Source organism: Ceraceosorus guamensis, assembly GCF_003144195.1.
Source record: "Ceraceosorus guamensis strain MCA 4658 unplaced genomic scaffold IE81scaffold_13, whole genome shotgun sequence".
Taxonomy (NCBI): Eukaryota; Fungi; Basidiomycota; class Exobasidiomycetes; order Ceraceosorales; family Ceraceosoraceae; genus Ceraceosorus; species Ceraceosorus guamensis.
Genome location: NW_020290008.1, coordinates 208,880 through 231,420, shown reverse-complemented (window position 1 = coordinate 231,420; position 22,541 = coordinate 208,880). Strand labels below are relative to the sequence as shown.

At 55.5% G+C, this 22,541-nt stretch overlaps 7 protein-coding genes across 7 annotated transcripts; 3 read left to right on the top strand and 4 right to left on the bottom strand.

Annotated features, from left to right (window-relative positions):
• Positions 1-38: 38 nt before the first annotated feature.
• On the bottom strand, positions 39-2,040 carry IE81DRAFT_321600 (putative ADP-ribosylation factor 6). Its single transcript, XM_025513396.1, has 5 exons — positions 1,465-2,040; positions 1,132-1,235; positions 848-1,046; positions 548-642; positions 39-467 (listed from the first exon to the last, which is right to left on the bottom strand). Exons 1-5 carry the CDS (start codon positions 1,556-1,558, stop codon positions 408-410), a joined length of 552 nt encoding a protein of 183 aa, XP_025371359.1. The 5' UTR covers positions 1,559-2,040; the 3' UTR covers positions 39-407.
• A 735-nt stretch (positions 2,041-2,775) lies between these two features.
• Positions 2,776-5,892, top strand: IE81DRAFT_37580 (glycoside hydrolase). The gene is made up of 7 exons (XM_025517287.1): positions 2,776-3,081; positions 3,170-3,266; positions 3,335-3,562; positions 3,636-3,802; positions 3,871-4,575; positions 4,651-5,323; positions 5,404-5,892. Exons 1-7 carry the CDS (start codon positions 2,900-2,902, stop codon positions 5,854-5,856), a joined length of 2,505 nt encoding a protein of 834 aa, XP_025371358.1. The 5' UTR covers positions 2,776-2,899; the 3' UTR covers positions 5,857-5,892.
• On the bottom strand, positions 5,703-8,922 carry IE81DRAFT_37576 (hypothetical protein). Its single transcript, XM_025517286.1, has 5 exons — positions 8,199-8,922; positions 7,884-8,122; positions 7,138-7,809; positions 6,822-7,077; positions 5,703-6,750 (listed from the first exon to the last, which is right to left on the bottom strand). Exons 1-5 carry the CDS (start codon positions 8,778-8,780, stop codon positions 5,938-5,940), a joined length of 2,562 nt encoding a protein of 853 aa, XP_025371357.1. The 5' UTR covers positions 8,781-8,922; the 3' UTR covers positions 5,703-5,937.
• A 1,199-nt stretch (positions 8,923-10,121) lies between these two features.
• On the top strand, positions 10,122-11,893 carry IE81DRAFT_352787 (putative TIF2-translation initiation factor eIF4A; the record flags this gene model as incomplete). Its single annotated transcript, XM_025516640.1, has 2 exons — positions 10,122-10,378; positions 10,551-11,893. The coding sequence occupies 2 exons, from the start codon at positions 10,122-10,124 to the stop codon at positions 11,614-11,616; spliced, it is 1,323 nt and encodes a 440-aa protein (XP_025371356.1). The 3' UTR covers positions 11,617-11,893.
• Positions 11,894-12,462: 569 nt separating this feature from the next.
• On the bottom strand, positions 12,463-17,520 carry IE81DRAFT_37527 (hypothetical protein). Its single transcript, XM_025517285.1, has 3 exons — positions 16,848-17,520; positions 15,710-16,775; positions 12,463-15,632 (listed from the first exon to the last, which is right to left on the bottom strand). The coding sequence occupies exons 1-3, from the start codon at positions 17,247-17,249 to the stop codon at positions 12,493-12,495; spliced, it is 4,608 nt and encodes a 1,535-aa protein (XP_025371355.1). The 5' UTR covers positions 17,250-17,520; the 3' UTR covers positions 12,463-12,492.
• A 917-nt stretch (positions 17,521-18,437) lies between these two features.
• On the top strand, positions 18,438-19,824 carry IE81DRAFT_321596 (hypothetical protein). The gene is made up of 3 exons (XM_025513395.1): positions 18,438-19,129; positions 19,236-19,307; positions 19,390-19,824. Exons 1-3 carry the CDS (start codon positions 18,497-18,499, stop codon positions 19,678-19,680), a joined length of 996 nt encoding a protein of 331 aa, XP_025371354.1. The 5' UTR covers positions 18,438-18,496; the 3' UTR covers positions 19,681-19,824.
• Positions 19,825-19,831: 7 nt separating this feature from the next.
• IE81DRAFT_321594 (MFS general substrate transporter) lies at positions 19,832-21,937 on the bottom strand. The gene is made up of 5 exons (XM_025513394.1): positions 21,862-21,937; positions 21,588-21,787; positions 21,078-21,514; positions 20,971-21,001; positions 19,832-20,901 (listed from the first exon to the last, which is right to left on the bottom strand). The coding sequence occupies exons 2-5, from the start codon at positions 21,635-21,637 to the stop codon at positions 19,896-19,898; spliced, it is 1,524 nt and encodes a 507-aa protein (XP_025371353.1). The 5' UTR covers positions 21,638-21,787; positions 21,862-21,937; the 3' UTR covers positions 19,832-19,895.
• Positions 21,938-22,541: the final 604 nt, after the last annotated feature.

Below are 22,541 nucleotides of genomic sequence, written 5' to 3'. Positions count from 1 at the left end.
CGCTTCACATCACGCAGGTACGACCTTGACCAACAAGGTACTGGTATCTGAGCTTTGCTTGCATGTAAAGGAAAAGGCTGCACGTTCACTCAAGGGTGTAGACTGAACTGTGCTCCGGCGGATCGAGGCGAGGGAACAAAAGGCGAATAAGAGAGAGGGGATGCGACAATGTCGGACGAATGCGACAAGAGGTAGGCAAAGGCGAAAGGGGCCGCAAAACGTCTGCGCAGGTGATCCCTCGCGCCGCTCTAGTTGGAAGACCTAGAGTTGGGAACCGTCCAGCTTCGTACTGTGTCTTGTCTGCGTTTCTGGCCTTCCAAAAAGGATGTGCCGGCAACTTTTTCCCATGCAGGCACTTACACATGCTTGCTTCACCTGATGCAGAGCCATTCGGGAGGCTCAGATGCTCAAGCACCCTGCTGTTTCTTGACATTGGTGCTCAGCCAGCTAAGCCCTTCAAACAAACCCTGAGGATGAAAGACAGCAAGGATTGTTGCCTTTAGTGCATATACACCAAAGACATTGGACTGAGAAGAGCACGACTCACCTCGCCACTTGTTGCGCAACTGGGATGCACGAACCAAGATCGATCCCTCATCCGGTGCAGGCCCAGCTTCTCGGTGACTTCTGCAGGTGACATGGCTGAGAATGCGCAAGAGAAAGACGCGCGTGAGTCTCGTTTGTCATCAGATTCGCGGTGAGCTGCAATCCAGAGCTGCTGTCTCAAGGTGCGAAAGGAATGCTGCTGCTGCTGCCGCCGCTGCCCCACCCCATCGGTACAGACTTGACCCATGTTCGACATTCGCTGCATTCTCTCAAAGGCAACAATCCTTTTGCTCAGACTCACCTCCGGCCAGATCCTGCTTGTTCGCAAACACAAGCAAGAGGCACTCTCTCATTTCCCTATCTCCAATGATCCTGTGCAGCTCCTGTCTAGCCTCATCGATTCTGTCCCTGTCCTGGCTGTCGACCACGAACACCAAGCCCTGCGTGCCTGTGTAGTAGTGTCGCCATAAGGGTCGGATCTTGTCTTGACCTCCAACGTCCTTTGTGGATGCGGCGAAAGGAAGTAGAAGTCAGATCGTGACGAAGCAGTGGCTGAGCGTGTGCACAGTCTCGCGTAGGGCTCACCCATACGTTGAATTTGACGTTCTTGTACTGGACAGTCTCGACGTTAAAGCCAACAGTCGGGATAGTCGTGACGCTTTGGTTCAGCTTGAGCTTGTACAGGATGGCTGATGAGAATGTTGAACAAGAATCAAGAGTGAGCAAGGAGGTGGCGGCGCCGATGGATTCGCACAAGCGCACGACGCCTCATGCACTGGGAGAGAGATGTTCGCAACCGCCAGGTCCCCTCGCATCAATGCAAAGATGCACCTTGCAACAGGACTTTCCATACTTCCAGCCTCTGCGCCGCGTTTCACTGCGGTGGACCTCGCATGTATGCTGTTGTCGATCACTCACTCGTCTTGCCCGCAGCGTCCAGACCGAGCATCAAAATTCTCATCTCCCTGTTCCCAAAGATCTTTCCCATCGCTTTTGAGAGACTTCCACCCATCTTTGCGCCTAATGTTGCGGATGAGGGTCGAAGAGCCGGACTACTCGCACGGCGTCGGGGCTATCCTGCAAAAGATGCCGTTGGTCGAGCAGATGTTACTTTGGCGATGCGCTTAGGCTCGGAGAGGTCGCACTAGCAGGGAAATGACCAGCGTTTGTCCTCGATGCTCAACCAGCTTCTGTCTTCGATGCTCAAAAATTTGCAGAGCAGTCGTGTGAGTCGTCCACTGAGCTACTACTGTCAGGAGCCTCGTAAAGATGCCGTCTAGGCTGTGTGTGCGTTGTGAAGCAAACAGCTGGCACGTGGGTGTTCAGCTAGTGCAGTGGACCAACAAGGAACGACGAGACGGGCAAAAAGGTACGGAGGGAGTGCGGAGGTAGGTGTGGAAGAGGAGAAGACAGACTCACGCTCGCACCGATTGACGGGAGCCACAAGGAGGTGTGCACAGCAGAAGCGCAGCGGACAAGAGCGCTGACGCGACTATAGCGAGTGATTTCAAGGCAGCGAGCGCAAAAGGCGCAACTGCAAATGAATGCGCGTGTGCGTCTATGTGATGCTTCTGGTGCATGGCGCGCGTCGCCCCGCAAAGGTACGGTGTAGGTTTAGGTACAGACGGTGCGGTGCACGCGTGGGCCCTTGCAAAGCTGATCGCAGCCCGCCTCGCTCTATCTGTACCGGTACACTCAAGACTTCCTATAGCTCTCGCGGCTCATGCATCAATCAGTGAATTTGAGTCTGGACGCGACCAAAAAGGAGCTCTCTGATGCTCACGTGACTTGCGAAATGCGCTACCCGTCCCTCGTGCATCTTGCGCCTGTGTCTGCGCACTTGGGCTGGCAGCTGGCTGGCTGGCTATGGTGCGCGTGAGGGGCGCGCTGGTTGCGCGTCTCATTCGTGATTATATATGCAGCATGCAGCATGCTGCATATGCAGCTATATCGGCTTTAATTGGTATGCGTACTCGCGTATGCGTACTCACTCGATTCTTGATTGCATGACCATCCACTGCGCTCGGCTCGACCTGTGACGTGACGGTCCGATCCTTCCAGCACCGCAACCACGCACAGAGCAGAAGAAGGTACTTCCCTACCATACAGCAAATCTTCTAGCCAGACACTGGTCTAGCGGTGCCATTCTTGATTGAGCCCTTGCGATCCGGCACGAAGCCAGGCGAGACGTTCAACCACCCGCGATTGACGACGGCAAGATTGAGCGAGGTGCAAGTGGTTGCGAGACACGCATTTTCCCGATCATTCAAGAAGGCCGCCTCCGCCGACATACGGAGGCCAAGCGTGGGACGTGTATCTGTTCTAGACGCGACCCAGGTGCAAGCTTCTTACGATGGACATCGCTCGGGAGGGAAAGATCTCGTCTTTCGAACCATTAGAGTATGCGGCTCACGATTTGTCGAATGTAGCCCTTGGAAGCACAGAAGCTCTACGCGTCAGAGAAAGCCATGTAGTGGATGGGCACGGCAGAGTCATCGGTCTTCGGGGTCTCAACGTCAGCGGTGGAAGCAAATTGTGAGCAATGGCAGGAGGCACGTGTATAGTATGGACAGCAAGACGACGATTGACTGACGACACTGGTTGCGTGGACCTCAATCACAAGGCCAAAACGACCCGAGACATTCTCGCACATCTACAACGATGATTTTTGGAAGCATCGAAGCGTAGACTTTGTTGGCAGGCCTTTCTCGGTAGAAGAAGTGAGCTCAGCTGCTCCTCGTTGGTCAGTCGTACTGCTGAGTACATTTCTCTTCCCTTTTCCCATCAGGCGCCAACCCACTTTGCACGTCTTCAGGAGTGGGGCCATCCGCTGATCCGCTTCCTTGTCACGTGGGAGTCCTTGGCGCATTCGGGGCCTTTCGAGCTGGACCAGGGCTACATCGCATACCTTAAGGAGCTGTTCGAGCTCATGCCAAAGTATGGTATAAAGGCTGTCGTATGCGCCCACCAGGACGTATGGAGCAGATTTAGCGGTGGGAGCGGCGCTCCGGGCTGGGTGAGACTAGAGACAGCGAGTTCACGTTCACTCAGAGTCTTGCTCACGCTTAGTGGCACCCGGGTGTTCGTAGACTTTTGAAGCGGCTGGACTCGATATTCGAGCCTTCAAGGAAACTGGTGCAGCCTATGTTCACAGCGTGGCCAGCGCAGGGGCGCCTGACAAGAGTCAGGCGACAAGTTCCGAAATTCTTAGTTCTTCTGAGAGCAAGGAAGTCAGCGGACCCTTTGTCTGGCCCTCGTACGTGATGAGAGTGATTGCGGGTGACGCTACCACGGCTCGCTCACTCCTGCCTTCACTGCTAACAGTGGCTATCAAAAGCTCGCGGCATCCACGATGGCGACGCTTTTCTGGGCTGGCGACGTCTTCGCCTGGCAACTACAAGTCTCGCCGGAGGCTTTCAGCTCCACACCCTCTTCTCCTTCTGCAAGGCCTCAGGGTTTGCTTCCTACCCAAGGCGAAGTGTCGATTCAAACCCTCCTCCAGGCTTCCTATCTTCATGCGTTTGGCAGCCTTGCAGATACGATCGGGGATTTGGAAGCATGCCTCGGGTTCGAGCCAATGAACGAGCCGCATCGTGGCCTGATAGGGCTGCACTCTTGGGGCAATTGGAAGTATGAGACAGACCTACACATAGGACACTTTCCTAATGCCCTCCAGTCCTTTGCCTTGGGTGCTGGCTATGCGCAAATCGTTCCATATTATGTGAAAAGTTGGCCATTTCCCACTCGGGTTAGCCACAAGAGCCTGCTGGATCCCAAAGGCAAAACAGCCTGGCTGAAGGACAGCTCCGGACGGAGCTTCAAGCAGGGTGCAGCCGCAGCGCCTTCGCCGGGGGATGCCAGTTGTCTTTGGGCGCGACATGGAGCATGGGCATGGGACAGAGAGCGCAAGAAAGCTATCGTGCTTCGAGAAGATTTCTTCACTAAGGATCCACGCCCGCAAACGGACCACGGAAAGGTGGAGTGGTACCGGGATTGTTGGGCTCCGTTCGTGACCACATACGCGCAGAGGTGAGCAGCTTCCCGACTTCTTTCGATTTGCTTTCCGGTCGTCGCTCACCCATCAAGCCCACTCTCTGGTTGCAGGATACGGCAAAGGCACGCCAACCTACTGCTTCTGTCCGAGCCGATACCGAATGAATACCACCCGCTTTGGCCGAGCGCCACCTTGAGTCAAACAGACCGCCAGAACCTCGGTTCGCTGGCACTGAAGCAGGACTATGCCACAAAGACGATCATCAACGTGCCAAGACCTGAAGGGTTCGTCTTTGCGCCGCATTTCTACGACCTCAATGTGCTGTTCTCGAAGGTGCATTCTTTCTACTCGGTCAATGTGCAAGGTGCTAGCAGAGGCATGTTCATCCTCAAAGCTTTGTACTTTGGTGCAGAAGGCTTGCGCAAGAATTACGAAATTCAGCTCAAGAATATTGCAGAGCATGCGTTCCTATCATTAGGCAAAGTGCCAGTCTTGATTGGCGAAGTAGGCATCCCATTCGACGTCAATGATAGGCTAGCGCTGACAAGTGGAGACTACTCGGTTCAGTCAGATTTGATGGACGCTCTGATCGGAGCGATGGAAAAGAATCTGCTTGGCTATACGTTGTGGAATTACAACCCAGATAATACCACCGAGCACGGGGATAATTGGCTTTCTGAAGACTTTTCCGTCTTCTGCGATGAAGACAAAGCAAAAGACAAGGAGAATTACCTCTCTGCGAAGCCATTGTACAAGGGCGGTAGAGCTCTCAATGCCATCTTGGTAAGTGTAAGAGCTCTCACGCAAGTGAAAAAGGCAGCACCGCCCCCGCTAATCCGTGACGTGGTCTTCAATCGCGACAGCGTCCATATGCAGCCAAGACAGCAGGTATCCCACTCTCTTCAGAGTGGGACTCGAGCAAGTTGATCTTCAAGTTCAGGTGGAAGAATCATCCGGACCTAATCAGTGCAAATTCGGAAATGGCCCGCACCAGCGAATTCTACCTACCACGCTACTGGTTTGAGGGAACTGAATTCGCTGTGAAGCTCACAGATGGAAGTTGGGTGTACGATAGCTCGAAACAATCACTCTACGTCAGGCACGCCAACGACGGGCTTGGAGTTGCCCACGTTCTCATCGTTCAAGCACTGCCTGGCCAGAAGCCAAGAGCAACTTTTCCACGCCCAAGTGGTATGAGCATACAGGACTGGACAGTCATCGTCAGCGTCGTCTTGGCGCTGCTCGTTGCTCTTTACATCGGCGACAGGGTGTATGTATACGGCCTAGAAAAGGCCAAGATGCATCCAGAATTGTAATGCATATTTGATGCCATTGTGCAGAACGACATTCTCCTCCGCACGTAATGTGCTGATCAGCGCACGTTATTTTAGGCCAACTCAACCTCCTCGATGGACGCCTCCGAAAGAGTCCAGAACGAGCTTCTTCGCTTTCTTCTTGCCTCCCCCGCCACCTGCGCTCGATTGCGCGCCACTCGCTTGCGCGAGTCTCTGATGCAGTGCGGATGGCGGCACAGCATCGATGGGTGGTACTTCTGGCGAGGCGTAGCCGTCGATCCGTCCATGGGGATCTGGCGACTGTGCGCTTCCCCACGGTTTGGGAGTGGAGGTGCCGCTGTTTGCTCCATTGTAATTCGGTCCTGCTCCTCCTTGGGATCCTTTGCCCTTGCCCTTGTCCTTGCTGTAGGCGAACAGCGCTTTCTTTTGCGCCTGGAGCGCAGCAGCATCTGCATTGCTCGGCAGACCAGGAAAAGCGCTCGCATTGCTGCGCAGCGCTGCTCCTCCATGCGCGCCTCCCGATTTGCTGCCTTGCGCTGGCGCATGAACGGTAAAGGGCTTCAAAGCTGGCGTGTTAGTTCCAGAATTGGAAGCCACAGGCGTCGAGGTACCCGAGCCAGCCCATGGGGTCGAAGAGCCGGAAGCTCTCAGATTGGATTGCTTCAAGGCAGCATGTTTTGCCGAGCCTGGAACCACAGATCCTCCACCTCCCGGTTTGAGGGTGGGGAAAGACTCTCGCAAGGCGACCGGTCGACCAGCGCCGTGTCCCGAGGATGAGCTGGCTGCCCTCTCTACATTGGCCCAGATATGGCTGTGTGCAGACGAGCTGGCTTTCGCGTTGCGAATCTGACCACCCGCGATGCCTGCGTAACGGCCATCTGCAGCTTGGGGAGTGAGCGATGGGAATTGGGTCCGCTGCAAGCACGCCTGGTGATTAGCACGGAAGCTCGATGGATAGGCTCTCTCACTCTGCAAAAGGCACTCACTTCAATGCGTACCGAGTTCCAGGCACTTTGCAAACTACGCCTTTTGTCGGTGTCGTCCAACAGATCGACTAGCCCATTTACTAAGCTGGACCCGGTTTCCAGATCGTTATCAGCTAGACGGTAGATGGAGTCGGCGAGGTCGCGACCGGAAGTCTCGCCGGAGCGGAACGCCTTCACGCTTTGCCGAAACGCGGCAACGCGCGATTCGGAGTCTTTCAGCAGCGACGCTACACGAGCAAGATACACTTGATGACGTCTGCGAACGAGGAGGGACGTCAGAGAGGTACGGGCACTGACGTGATGAGTCAATACTCACTCGACAGTGGAAGCATCGCCGCTCGAAGCTAGACCGGTATCGTGCTCGACGCGGTGCGAAGCTGCAGAGGTCGCGCCATTGGTGCTAGCTCCGGTCAGGCTACCTCCAAATGCTTCGCGGCGATTTGGAGGAGCAGCGCCTGGGACATGGGTCCTGCCGGCCAGATATGACGTCGTGGGCTGCTCGGCAGCTACGATTGGATCCTCGCCTCGACCGCCTCTGCGACTCCTGCCCGCCCTCGATGTAGCTGGATCCTCGTACGCAAAATTGGTTTCTATCCTGGCAGCATCTCTGCGTTCGCGAGATGACAGATCTGCACTATGCTCTGCCAGTCGATGCGCTTTGAAATCCATATCGCTGTCGAAGACGATGAATTTTTTTGCCAAGCATTCCGATGACTCGCAGAGGAAATGCTTGTCTTTAAAGTGCTTCTCGAGCATGTTGTAATCCTTGTAATATCTGTAGCGCTCCTCCTCTGTGCCTCTTGCCTTGCACAGATGACACTGTTCGTGACGATCGCGCATATGCACAAACAGCTCATCGTCCCCGTAGAAGTGCTCCCTGCAGAATTCGCAGTATCTGTGTTCCGCATCGATGTGAGCGGTCAAGCTCGCATTTGTGTGCAGGGAATGCTCATGGGCAAAGATGCGCTTGTTCTTGATGCACATGTCGCTGTAGCAAGGTGCAACCAAGCAGCGAAGTGGATCAGCGAAGAGGCGCCTGTGCCTTGAAGTGTCGGCACTCACCAAAGGCCCATGTCGTGATCTCTCCGAACATGACGCTTGAGATCTCCCCACCCATTACAGGCCTCCTCGCAAGTTGGCTCAGGACAATTGAACCGCAGCAGAATGAGAGTTTCTTCCATCGCTTCCCTCGTCTCGAACGCAATGGAGAGCTTCTGATCGTAGAATGGCAAATCATCTCGCAGAAAGCTCTCAAAGGGTCGATCAGGTGAGGAGGTGAAGATCAAGCGTTCTATCGGAGTCTAGGCGCCCACCATAGATTGACTTAGCGACAAGGACGCATCAAGGCTCGACAAATGTGCTGACCCTCACACTCACCTTGCAGAATGTACAATCCTTCTTCTTGTACAGAGCTCTCAAGCGAATAGCGCAGATGTGACAAGTGCGGTGATTGCATGCCGCCAAAGAGTACAGCTGGACAGGTTCTGCGCATATGTGGCACAGATCCACAACCTCTCCTCCCGCTGTAGCTTCTGCTGCGGCTTCTGCGGCGGCAGCCGCCGCCGCCGCCGCAGCCAGGGCGGCCTTGTGTCCTTCCGCTCCTGTCAAGACGGCTGGGCGTTGCGCTGAGACGGCACTGCTTCCTTCAGCTGATCTTTCCGCTCGAGCTCCACCTCCACGACCTCGACCCCGTTTTCCGGTGCCTCGTGAGGAAGCCACAGGGCCATTGGGTTTTACAGATCCACGATTCTGTCTTGGGCCAGTGGGCGGTTGTCCATCTCCCGCGCTGGTCGTCGCAGCATTGCTCTCGGCTCCGTTTGTTTGGCCATCAGTGACACTAGCATCGAATGTGGTGAGACTGCCGCCAAATGCTGCTTGCCTTCCTCCTGCACCGCCCCTTCCTCGACCTCGACTCGAGCCGCGAGCTCGAGGCGCTCCTTGGGCAGTCCCTTCGCTCATAGTGAATGCAAGGTTGGAGTCGTCGCGAGATGCTCAACGGGTCCAAGTGGAGGGGAATCCGTTCGCGACCAGTGCTGCAGTGAAGGTTAGCTTCCAGGCACGCAAGCACGCCAGTTGGCTTTAATGATCCGTCAACAGCCTAGACGTGAGAGCTACGAAGGAAAACCGGGGGCGATGAACGAGTGTATGATTGTATGCGTACGACCGGTAGGGTAGGTGGGAGAAATCGTGAATGGCACAAGATGGCGGACGACATCGCTTGCCTCACTGCTGCCTAATCACGGATGGTGTTACAAACCTACCCTGTACATGTATGCATGCATGCAGCCGAGCAGCACGCGCGCGTCGTCTTCAGCAGCATACGATCTCGCGCGGCATCCAGTCTTGCACGTGATCTTTGTGAGCCAGGTTTGTTTCTGCGAGGACGATCATGAAAATTCAAATCTTACTCACGACTTGGGGAAGGTGAACTCACTCAGACTCAGGCGCAGCCCAGACGCAGCGCTGCGCGCATTTCCCCCGAAGACTGATCAGATGCTGGATAATGAGCGCTCGCACGCGCAGGAAGATTTTTGGTGCGCGTGCCATGCAGGCGCTGGCTGCGCAGCCCGTGCATATATGATGATGCACTTTCGGCCTGAGCGCGTCAGCGTCGAGCAGGCGCAGACGAGCTGACACGCGGGCGCGAGCTGGCGTAGTCGCGTATGTGCATGCACAGCAGTCAGCACGCGTCTGCTGAGAGAGGTAGAGTAGGCCTGAGAATCGCGAGGGAAGACCGCGCGTGACGCAGCTATAGCTGTGCCGTGCCATGCCATGCCATGCGTGCAGGCAAATTTCCTTCTCAAGGCGTAGGCAGTGCACCAGCAGCAACAGCTGGAGAAGAGGCCACCAATTTTTTTTTTGCTCGCCCTCGCGGCTGTAGAGCGCTGATGAAGGGGCAGGCAGCATCGGCGAGAAGAGTTCGTTGACTGGGAGATCGGACGGCGCGCAATCCAGTCCGGGTGGCCAATCCTCATGTCTACAAGCGCCTCACCAGACATCTGCACGTTCACCACCATCACACCACACCACTTCATTCATCCACACCTCACAATCAAGGAAGCAGCAGACGCACCGCGTAGCAGCCTCCTTTGACACACAAGCCCCAAAGTCGAAATCCATCTAAATCATCTCTCAAGGCGTCGACATTCCTCGACTCCTTGAAAGATAGACTCTGAACTCTAGTCTAATCATGTCGAAGTGAGCATCGAGTGACTCCCAAGCGGCATGGCAAGTGACGCCACCGTGCGACATGTTGAGTTGGAGGCGTGGAGCGACTTGCGGCGCAGGAGTGGGCTCCACATGCAACCAGCAGTGCGCTGGCGACCGTTCGCAGCACCCAGTGGCGTCCTTTCAGGGCCCACACGTCAGATCGCTGACAGCTTCTCCTCTTTCCAACCTCCTTCACCGCTTTGCAGGCCAGAAGAGACCGCCCAAGCGGGCGATGCGGGACTCAATGTTCCCGAGACGGAGATTGAGTCCAACTGGGACACAGTCACCGACAACTTCGATGACATGGAGCTCAAGCCTGAGCTTCTGCGCGGCATTTATGCGTACGGGTGAGTCTTGTTCTCGGCACGACCCGCGCGAAATTCGACAGGCACAGTGAAGTCTTTGGCAGTACATGTCGTCAGACTTGGCCGCAATCACCCCGCCTCTGTGATAAGACTTGGACCGCCATTGCGTGTCACAAGACAAAAGCGCTGACTCTGCCTTCTCGCTTCGCCACAGTTTCGAACGCCCCTCGGCCATTCAAGCCCGAGCTGTTGTGCCCGTAATCAAGGGCCACGACGTCATTGCCCAGGCCCAGTCGGGTACCGGTAAGACGGCCACCTACTCGATTGCTATCCTCCAGCGCATCGACCCCAGCATCAAAGCTGTTCAAGCCCTGATCTTGGCGCCCACTCGTGAACTTGCCCAGCAGATCCAAAAGGTCGTCATCGCTCTCGGTGACTACATGAATGTAGACTGCCATGCCTGCATTGGTGGTACCAACGTTCGTGAGGACATGGCCAAGCTGCAGGACGGATGCCAAGTCGTCGTTGGTACGCCTGGTCGTGTCTACGACATGATCAACCGTCGCGCCTTCAAGACGGACAAGCTGAAGATGTTCTGCCTCGACGAGGCCGACGAGATGCTTTCTCGAGGTTTCAAGGACCAGATGTACGAGGTCTTCCAGCTCTTGCCCCAAGACACTCAGGTCAACCTTCTGTCCGCCACCATGCCAGATGACGTTTTGGAGGTCACCAAGAAGTTTATGCGTGACCCAGTGCGTATCCTGGTCAAGCGTGACGAGCTGACGCTTGAAGGTATCAAGCAATTCTACATCGGTGTGGACAAGGAGGAGTGGAAACTTGACACTCTGTGCGACTTGTACGAGACCGTCACCATCACACAGGCAGTCATCTTCTGCAACACCCGTCGCAAGGTCGACTGGCTCACCGACAAGCTCCACTCTCGCGAGTTCACCGTCTCCGCCATGCACGGTGACATGGAGCAAGGTCAGCGTGAGGTCATCATGCGCGAATTCCGATCAGGATCATCGCGTGTCCTCATCACCACCGACTTGTTGGCTCGTGGTATCGATGTCCAGCAGGTGTCTCTAGTCATCAACTACGACCTGCCCTCCAACAGAGAGAACTACATCCACCGTATCGGCCGTGGTGGTCGTTTCGGTCGTAAGGGTGTTGCTATCAACTTTGTCACTTCCGACGACATCCGCATGCTCCGCGACATTGAACAATACTACAACACTGTCGTCGACGAGATGCCTCACGATGTCGCCGACTTGATCTAGGTCTGCATAGAATTTCCCCGTCGTCAGTTGTGCAGCGACTTGCGCAAACTCTGAGTCAGCCTAGAGCTTGGGTCTTTGATTGGACATTGACTCTCTTCCACTTTGAATCTGAAACACATCGTCTACTCTCACCGCCACAACGTTCAAACACAAACGCAACTACTTCCACATCACAATCTTCAAACAATCTTCCGTCATGCTGACTACAAACCGGTCGAGGATTGGCAACCCGCGCGCAATCGGCGCTTCTCCATGTCATCGATGTGAGAGTCTACGACTCAGGAGACGTCCGAGGACTCTGCAGCGCCCGCGGCATCCACCTTCGACTGTTCAGCCTTCTCGTGAAGAGAATTCCCACTCCATCGACCTCATCCTGCATTCCCCACTCAAGTTACCTGCCGAGCTCAAACGCAAGCAACTTCGCAGATACCACCCACCAAGAAGACGATCGAGCACAAGTGAGAAGAGAAGAGAGGAGATTTAGAATCAATCGACGAAGAGCAATTTTCCGTCTCTTTGGGTTCAGAGCAAAGTCATTTTCTTTCTTGACGGCACATGGGCACTTCAGACCTTTTCCTACCAGTCTTGGCGTCACGACCATCCTCGCATCCCCCTTATCCCCCTCCCAAACGCTTCATCATGAGCCTAGGCCTTTGCACTCTGTTCACGTACGCTTTGACTCAAAATGGCATGCAGCTCCGCTGCGCTCAGCTTTCAAACATGGATATTGCTCGTGATGGAGGTATTGTAATCATCATCGTGTTTTTCTCTGAAAGCTTAGGACAACGAACATCGTTGCGTATAGTACAGATCTGATCCAAGCACTCAGCTAAGACTGGCTGACTCGGGCAGCTGAAAGACGCTCGCTCGCCTAGATCAGGCGAGCATGGGCACATCGGGAATAGCCGCTAACTTGCGAGAAGCACCTTTCAAGGCACGTCCGGGATGGCGCGCCGGGCCGTGCAACGTGTTGAGTTGAGCGCTATAAAAGTCAGCGAGCTTCTGCACCTGTTTCCGAGCATCTGCTCTTTCTTGTTCTTGAGCTCGCAATTGCCAGCTGGGAGTGGAGGAGATGCGCTGCCATGAAGTTGCTTTTGGACGCGCAGTCTTCACGGGCACGCCGGCGTCTTCGGGTACCAGACTGATCACACGTGGTGAAGCAGCTTGCTCCAAAAGCTTGGCGTACAGAGCTTTGCTCTCCCGAGCTGCATCCGCCACCGATGTGAGTCCCTTTCTGTTGGGGACTGTTCGTGGTGCTGGCAAGCCAGGCGTCTTCCAAGGCTTCTCTTTCTCGACAGTCCTAGCATCATCAAGCAAGCTTGCAGATGGTGCATAGACGCGAGGTAGCGCCTCGAATTGTTGCAGAAGTCCAGCACCTTTCAGTCGGCAATTTTCGGTTCTCAGAATCGCCAGCGCTCCTCGCAAGGCTTCCACCTGATCTGCCAGATATGCTGTTTCGAACGTCGCCGAGGCACCGGACATGAAGCCTGAAGGCACGTTGGACTGAGCGGTCTTCTCTGCTGAGTCTGCTCCTGTTCCTGCAAAAGCGCCAGAGGCTGCGCTCGCGCCTCCCGGACCGCCAGCCACTGCTTTGCTCGAATGCTGCTGCTTCAAAATATCGTTGGCGCGCTCTGCCGTCTCCAATTCTGACTGAAGGCTAGCGTTCATCTCTTGGTAGACACGTGATTGGCGCTGTGCCTCCACGAGTGAGCTCTGAATAGCAGCGACATCTTCGAGCTTTGTCTTGTACTTTTCGTTCTGCTTGGTGGTGCGCTCCACTTTGATAGTGGCCTCTTCGAGCGCCGATTCGCGCGTCTTGAGCTGCCGCGACATGTCTTTCAGATCTTCTTGTAGCTTCGCCAATGCTCGCTCGGCTTCAGCATCGTGATGCAACTCCGCTTCCGCTTTAATCTCTTCAACGCGCGTCATCCATGGCAGAGAGCCAGACACTTTTGTCACGTTCTCCTGCTCGGTAGCTGCACTGAGCAACAGACTGATCGTACTCGTCAAGTGTTCTGTGGATGCTAGCGGTGTCGCCCAGAGATTGACGTCGCTCTTTGCAAGACCTTCGCGCAACGCGTCGTTGAAAGCTGAGACAAAGTTCGACATGACGAAAGGCGTACGGGCCGCGCGCACCTCTGCAACCTGAGCCGTCGTGGACTGTGCGAGTTCTTTAGCGAACCGTACAAGCTGACTGCTGAGGAGACCGGTAGAAGGTAGCGCGGTGATAGCCTCGATGCGAACCGCCTCGTCGTTGGCATATAGGCTACCTAGACGACGTAGAAGTTTGCGCGCGGGCACCTTCGTGGACTTGACATTGTTTATGAGCTGCTGCAAAGGCGCAAACACGTCCTCATCCAGCGACTTGCCTCCAAGCTCCCACCCGACATGATCACCTTCGTTGTAAAGCGCAGCAAGCGTCTGCTTGGTGTAGCCAAGAGCGGCGTTCAGCGTGTCCAGGTCGAGATCGATCAGCTGAGCAGCTCCAACCTCTTTAGCTGCTAGATCCGCGTCGGTCTCTTCGCCAAGCGTGTAAGAAAATTCTTCGAAATCTTTGACATATCTGGCGAATTCGCGACCGCACTCTGCCTCCTTCAGCTCTTCATGACGCAAAGCCTCAATGAAAGAGTCGATGCGACGCTCGATCGATGCGTGCTCTCGATAGGTGCGGCCAGCCTTGAGGAAGGTTGGCACAGAGGCCAGTTGCAAAACGCCAGCGATCTGGCGAGAAAGCGCTGCAAAGTGCGCCAGGCTGTGGCGCATTTCGCACACTCCGATGAGATGCTCTGGCACGACCGTGGCGAGCGCACCCGCAATGTCGTGGTGACCCTCGACGATGGTCTTGATGAGCTCGGCTTTGTGGGCCATCCGGTTGAAGAAGAGAAGACTTGCGACCGCGTCGGCATCTGCCTCGAAGTATGCAGCCGGTAGGTAGGGTCTGATCATATCGAGGTGCGACATGGCTTGCGTAGCTTCCAGCTTGCCCAATTCGAGCTCGATGGTCTTGGCTTGCGACTTGAGCGCAGAGCTTTGCAGCTTCAGATTCAAGTTGAGCATGGCCTGACTTTGAGTCTGCAGCGTACGACCGCCGGCGCCATCGCTGACGAGTGTACCATCCTCTGCGATGGCCGCACTTTGCTGCTCTGCCTGCTCTGCACGCAACGTGTCAAGATCGCCTTGCAAATTCAGTACGAGCTCGCGGAATTGAGCAAAGGTGTTTTCGTGGTCGACAAGGCTAGCCTCCAGCATCTCGTTGCGCACGCGAAGATCCCGTACGTGCAGATCCTTCAGGTCCACCTCCTCTTGCAACTGTCGTTCCGTGTCGATGTGAGTCTCTTCTAGCTCGTCATTCAGCTCCTTGATCGCTTCGAGGTCTTCGATTGTCGCATGCATCTCTTCGATCTTCTCACCGAGCAACAAGTTGCGTTCTGTCAGCTGCTCCAGCATCTCTTCAGTGCTGAGGGCGTCGTCAAGCTGTAGTTTCAAGTCCTCAATGATTGCATCGGCGGCTTCGAGGCGTTGCGAGACCGTTTCGAATTGAGCTTGCAGGTCTGAAAGAGAATTGAGCTCCTTCTCGAGCTCAGCGATGCGGCGCTTCTGTTCGCTTTCTGTCTCGTTTGTGATGTCCCGAAGTCTGCCGAGCGCATCTCTGAGTCGGTCGTTTTGCCGCTCGAGCTGGACGTAGCCTGGAAGGCGCTTGGCGTCCTGGACACTCTCATCACCAAGCGCTTGCCTGGACGAGTCATGCCCTCCTTCTGTCTCAGCGTCGCGCAGCTCCTTTTCGGCCGTCAAAATTTCTACCTCTGAGGTCAGCTCCTCGATGCGTTCCTGAGCGGCGTCGAGCTCAAATTTGAGCGATTCGCTCCGCTCCTCCGCCATTTCCTTGTCGAGGACAGCCATCTCTGTAGAGTCTGTAAGCTCCACCACCTGACGGTCCAGCTCTTCTTTCTGGGCTTCCCAATCCTTCTCGAGCTTGTATAGATCTCTGATCTCATTTTGGAGCTCTTGTTGCTTGGCTGCAAAGCAGTGCAATTTGTTCAGGGTACACGAGTCAGCCGGCGCCATTTACCTCCGCTACATTGAGCACACTTACCCATAAGCTTGGGCTTAGCAGCGAGAAAGCCATCGGCATCGCTTTTGACGCGCTCCATCTCTCTAATGCGCTCTCGATCTTCTTCTTTTCGCTTCTCCAATATTCTGTTCCTCGCACGGAGCTCATCAATCTCTCGCTGAAGAGCTCCGACCTCTGCGGCACTGGGTCTGGGGCCCGAAGACAGGGACATGTGGTCGATCCGAGGTCTGCTGCCTGATAATGACGCCTTGCGAACCGATGGCGACAGCTCTCCAGAGTCTTCCACGCCCTCTTCGTCCGAGAGCAAGCCTTCAGCGCCAGGCAACGACTCCGCGTCGAGGGACATGTTCATCAATTCCTCCTCATTATCTTCATCGGCATCGTCGGTGGAGATCGCCGTGCGTCTGCTGGCAGCGGACAACCTGGCCTGAGGAGGCGGCTGTCTGGCGCTGGGAGCAGTCGAAGGTGGAGCGAGGCGAGCGCTGCCTGGTGCGGCGCTGCCTGCAGTGACCCGTGGTGTGATACCTGTGCGGCCAGCAAGTCGCGCCCCAGGAGTCCTATTTGCAACATCGACAGAAGAAGCTGCAGAGGTGCTTCTCGAAGTTGCTGCAGCCGTAGGAGTTCTGGTGGTTGCCCTCGGTGTCGTCGCTGCGTTTTCTCGCGCGCTTGGGGGCGCCATGGATTGGCGATGCTTGGGCACTGGCCGCAAGCCCGCCTTGGCTGTTGCTGTGTCTGGTGCTCGACCCGGGATTGTGGAGCCAGGCTTTACAGCACGAGGAGTGACACCGGCGACCCGACTAGCAGCGCCACTTGCCACCGAGCCTGGCGCCGTCGAGGTGCGCTGCATCCGAGCTGTGGCCGCGGAAGCAACCGGTGTGGTGTTGCGGGTAACAGCAGCGCTCTGAACAGTGCGAGTGGCTGCTACACCAGCACGCTTGGTTGGGCTGCTTCCGCGGGATGCGCTTGCCCCGATGGCTGATCTGCCCACAGTGCCAGCCTTTTGGGGAGAGACAAGCTTGCTTGGGGCTAGCGAGGAGCGCGGACGAGCTGCCCCTGAAGGTGTAACAGACGTCGTCGTCGTCTGCCTCTGAAGCAGCAAGGAGATTGCAGCGATCAGCACGACCGAAGCGAAAGCACGATCGAAACCGCGCCCACTCACACTGGCAGTAGGCCGCTTGACCGGACTTGGGACACGCGAGGTGCGCGGCGCAGGCCTGGAGGGTGGGGGCATGAGCTCTTCTTCGTCCATCGGCTCGTCTCTTGGACCTTCGTAATCCTGATCCGCCTCCTCATGTTCATCATGTCCAGAGTCCTCCTCTGGTCGCAAGAGACGCGCTTGGCTTATCCTCGCAAACAAGCCATGTCCTGGAAATGATTCGAAGTATCGCTTGCCTTGCACCGTGCCATCATTTTTCCCTCGCGGCTCGTCGAGATGTGCACCGACCCAAAGTCCAGGCGCAAAGCTAGTTTGACCCACAAAGAGAACGGTGCCACGTCCGTAACCGGTGAACTCGCACCGGTCTTGGAGCCGCAGAACTGGAGCTGATCCACCTGCGCTCATGATGACTAGAGTAGAAATCACGACTGCGCCCTGGGTGAGTGGCAGACTGGTAAGGCCGCTGATAGGCGATCGGAGCGAATTGACCGGAGTTTGCGTGGTGATCACTCAAGGTAGGCAAGCCAGCCATGCAAAGACATGGCCTGTAAAGCGCGGGGCCAAGTCGACGGTCTCTTCTCCTTTTCGAATCAGAGTCAGCCTGAGACGTCTGCTGCGACCACCTGTAGACGAGGACAGCCTCCAAGGGTGGGTGTTGCTCGATCTGCTTGCGGAGGCGGCATCCTTGGTCGCAGTCGCAAGGAGAGCCACCTTCAATAAGTCACACATGTGCGCGCGACGCGACGCACGGGCGCGCGGCTTGACGGGCAATAAGAGACAGGCGCGCTTGCGCACTTACTCTCGTACGAGACCGCTTAACCACAGCATCCACCTACGATCATCCCGATCTATTCCCAAATCGTGTTGGTCTGCGGTCCTTGTCGAGGTGATCATTCCAAAACCGTATGTATGAAGCTTTCGAGGATTGCGTAGTGGACTGCTTGCTTGATGACTGGACTACGAGTGGACGAGCCTTATCTTTGGCCCACGCAAATTTTGTTGAGAATACGAGATGTCAACGAAGGGGGAAGGAGAGTGTCGAGCTCGAGAGCTAGCGAGAGCCCAACGATGGGCGTGTCGACAGAATCAGAATCGATTAAAGGGAAAGCCCGATAATGAAACGAGACGAATGGACCACGGATCACGGATCACCGGTGGATGGACTCTGACTGAAAGGATGAATGCGGCCGGTGTTCGATTTGTGCTTGCGCTTGCGTGACAGATTCCACGTCTGCGTTGTAGCGTTCGCTCATTCCGCATTCGAAGGTGCTGCCGCCGCTCATGCAGCGCTGCTGCAGCAGCTTCGGGTAGACCCTGACCGCACATACGCGAATCTTATAATCACAATGTGAACCACGAGTGGAGCAATCACAATGCTCCGACGTGCAGCAGCAATTAGCGAGAGGGACGGTCATCCGTCCGCATGCTGCTTGCGCTAAGAGATGCCGAGAGCTTTGTGCCTGCACGTCTCAAAGCCACACAACCGCGTGAGGGACCGTCGTCGTTCTCTGGTCAGATGAGCAAGACTTGATGCTCATCTGATGCTGACAAAGCGCTTTCCAGCAATGAAGATGTTCTGCTCCTAATGATCACCCTCTTTCGTGGTCCGTCCATCCCTAATCGATTTCTGCGACAATCCGCAGGTCCTCAAGATGGTTCGTCGTTCACTCTCCTCCTTTCCAGCTTGGCTTGGCTTGCCCGCCGAGCACGATGAAGTCTTTGACCCCCAAGCCCGCTTCGTTACGAGCTACATTCTACCTCCTTGGCTCTTAGCGCTCATCCGCACCATCTTCGCCCTCTACGCTCTCGTTACTCTCATTTTGGATTTCGTTTTTGGAGGAGCGGATCAGTTTGCTTACTTTACCGTCCTCTCCTACTCCGGAATCACTTCTTGGTTTCTCGTTTCCGCTTTCCAAGGATTCACATATACCCACTCTCTTGCACGATGGCACAAGACCTTCACCTCTTCGCACTTGCCCACGAGTGACAAGCTACAATATCCTCAGAGCTGGCTCTCCAAGAAATTTGCTCGACCACTGCAGTTTGCTCACTTGCTGCTATGGTCCACCGTGGCCACGTACCCGCTCATCCTGACCATCGTCTTTTGGTCCGCATTGAGCGGCGGCGCACTGGACGGCCTACAGCGCGCTTGGCAGAACATTTCGGTGCACGGTCTGAACTTGGCTTTCGCTATGATTGATGTCATCGTCATCGGCAGAGGACCTATGTTGCCCTGGTCGCACTTGCTTTTTGTAGTCTGCCTTCTCGCTCTCTACGTCGGCGTCGTGAGTACGAGAAATAAGACTTTATCCGCAAATGAGAAGTTTTCCGCTGTGGTATCGAGCTGGTAGCGAGTACTCACATTGCATCCACGTTCACTGCGCGCTCTAGGCGTATATTCACTACTCTGCGAGTGGAGATTACGTCTACGATTTTTTGGATCCAGGCTTCGTTGGTGGTCAAGTAAGTAGAAGCCTACTTTGTTCGGACGGTTGCTCACGACCAAGCACTGACATCCCACACAACCTGGTCTGAACTTCCAAAGGGACCGCTAGCAGGCGTGGTCATCGGCGTAGGAGTAGGCTGCTGTCTTTCCTTCCTCGTTGGCCAATTCCTCATATGGTTACGGGAATGGCTGGCCGCTTTGCTACAACGATCAGGAGGATGGGGCTCGGCCAAACCAGTCGGAGTGCCCGACGATGCTCTTGTTCCCACCAAATTTGGTCCGGGTCCAGACGGCGAAGGCGGTCAGCGCAGCTCGTCGGCCGGACCTTGGAGGCAGCGATGGCCTCCTGCCATCTCGCACGGCGTCGGCTCTGCAACGAGCACGACCTAGCCCCATCTTGGTTGACCTCTACAACACACGGACCTTTTGCTCTGCTTGTACAAAGCCACTACACGCGTACTGTAATCAGATGGGACGAGGACGGCGCTGCATATGGAGCATGCATTTCTATCATAGCGAGACACTCTCGTTGCGATAAGAGCCTTAATCATTGTCTCTGCCATTCTGTCAATCTGACAAAGAGGGATGTAGCACTCGTACTAGATTCAAGTCTGGTAGCGCCACTCCTCTCTCCAGGCTTTGGACTCGTCTACAACCTGTCCTCTCGCTCGGCGCTCAGCGATGCGCTCGTCGAGACGTCGATTGTGTCGAGCAAGGAGGATCCAAAGGGCGCTAGCAGCCGAGATGCCAAACAACAGCCAGATGATGGTGAAGATGTGACTGATGCGGTAAGACTTGTTCGGGATGGTGCCGAGCGGGATTCTGTACAGCTGAGTGCCGATGATCGAAGCGCAGTTCCCTCCCGAAATTTGAAAGGCCAGAGAGACCGCTCGGCGAAGCTGGCCCTGGACATTTTCCGAAGGCCATGCAAGTAAGAGACCGTTAGCACCATAGATGCCAGCTGCAGCGATAAAGGTGGCGGTGTACTTGCCCGCTACGGTTGGAGAGGTGATGAGGACAATGTAGCCAAGAATGGCCAAGAAGCCATTGCCGATGATGAAGGGTGCACGGCGTTTGACGTACTTTTGCGAAACCCAAGCGGTCGTGATGACGTAGACGAAGGCGAAGGCATAAGGCGGTATCGTCAGAAGTTGACTTTGCCAAGGCTTGAAGGTCGGGTCGATGCCAGCAATGATGCTTGGAAGGCTGAGAGAGTAGGTGTACAATGGGAAGGCGAAGCCGTGGAACAGGAGGGCATACAAGTACACGTGAGGGTCTTTGAGGGCCAGCTTTACTGCGGACCACTCGAACTTTTCGGTATCGGTAGCGTCCGAGTCGCGAGACAGGCGGTGAACGATGACTTCACGTTCGCGCTGGGTCAAGGCGCGAGCGTGTGCGGGCCATTTTGGAATGAGGAACCAAGCCAAGATGCCGACGAGAGCTGTGAAAGCGCCTTCGATCCAGAAGAGATACTGCCAACCGTGGTGACCAAGCAGGCCGTCCATGCGGGTCAGACCAAAGGCAAGAATGCCACCCAGGGAGCCGGCGGCGGCGGCAGCGCCGAAGAAGAGGCTGACTCTCAGTACACGCTCATCGCGACGGTACCAAAAGCTGGATGGAAGGTGCGAGTGTGTAAGCGCGGCGCGGCATGAACAGATCGGAGCGCTCTCCCGAACTCACCTGAAAGTCCAGACGATGCCAGGGAAGAGACCTTTTTTGGGGGGCCGGGTGCGCAAAGTTCAGATCACGGATGATGCTCCGCTAGCAAAGAAGAGCTCCACACTTACCAGCTTCAGTTGCACCGAGGAGCAGACGGACGACGTACATCTCTGCAGTCGTTCTGACGAAGCCTTGACACATAGACACGATTCCGAAAAGAAACGTCCAAATGGCCAGTACGGCTGCAGGCCCGTCAATGCTGTACCGCTTGAGCAGTAGATTAGCAGGCACTTCAAATACGACATAGCCCACAAAGAAGAGACTTGTGGCTGTCGGATAATCGCGGAGTCGAATGTCATCCACGATGCCTTCGATTTTGGCATTTCCGATGTTGCTGCGGTCCAAAAAGCTCAGCAGATAGAGCGAGGTGAGGATGGGCAATAGCAGCCAGTCGATCTTGCGCAGTAAACGCTTTTCCTCCGCGGCGTCGTACACCACATCGTCGACGTTACTTGCATCGCTGGAAGCTACTTCCTTTGTTGCAAAAGCGTGCGGAGCCGGATCACTAAGATGGAAGAATGGACGGTCAGTGCGCCACATGTTGGCTCAAAAATCGATCAAGAGTTGTCCGAGCTCACAATGATCCATCCTCCACCGAAGGGTCTGCTCGCTTGCCGTCGTCACTCATAATTGCAAAGATACGAGTGGTGTAAGACCAGAAGAGACCTGATGACCGCTGAGAAACCGCCTGGCCGCGAGTGGCGCGGCGTCAAGTTGGAAAAAGGCGAGGATGGGTCAGCTAGGGGGGAGCTCATCGTCGTGGTGGTCGAGAAGGGTGCTGCGGGAGGTCAATACGTGATGGGGACAAATTTATCAAGGCACGAACCGATTGCTTCGAACAGATTGACTGACCGTCGAGTGGAGCAGATACATCAGGGACTCAGATGGAGCGCCCAGCCGCAGCGCTTTGACAAGGTCGCGCAATCTGAGCCACAAGTAGCGTTTAGAAGCAGGTACCAAGCATCGCACGTCTGGCTCCTTGCAAGCACACGACCAGCTGTTTGACGCTTGGAGCGCTACCAAGGCGAGTCGAGCGTCTCAACTATTCGCATGGTGTGCATGGAGTGATTGGCAGCTGATGCTCAGTCTGCAGCTTCCTCACATTTCCTCACGTCCGTTTGCCAAGAATTAGCGAGTGCTTCCTCCCCCGGACCATGAGCCGAAGTGAGAGAGGCCAATCGTCGAAAAAAGAGTGGTCCTTCGCCCTGATTGAGCCATGAGCGCATCTTTTGAGCCTCTAGACTTCACGGCTGTCGTCGTGCTACGTAAGCATGGGGACGGTAGGCGGCAATCGAGGTTTCTCATGAGCCAAGCTGCAAATAGCACGCCATCGTTGATCCTCTCAAACGCGTGCTGCTGTTGGGGAGGGGCGCGTTGCGCCGCTGTCCAAAAGGCGTGATTGCGCGTGACATCCACCATGCATCCCCGCGCCTGCTGCTGATGCAGGTGAGCATATCGTGCGCGGCCAATTCAGATTTCATCATACACCCGCCCACGTAGAGAAAGCGCGGTGTGCTGCTGCAGCTATAAAT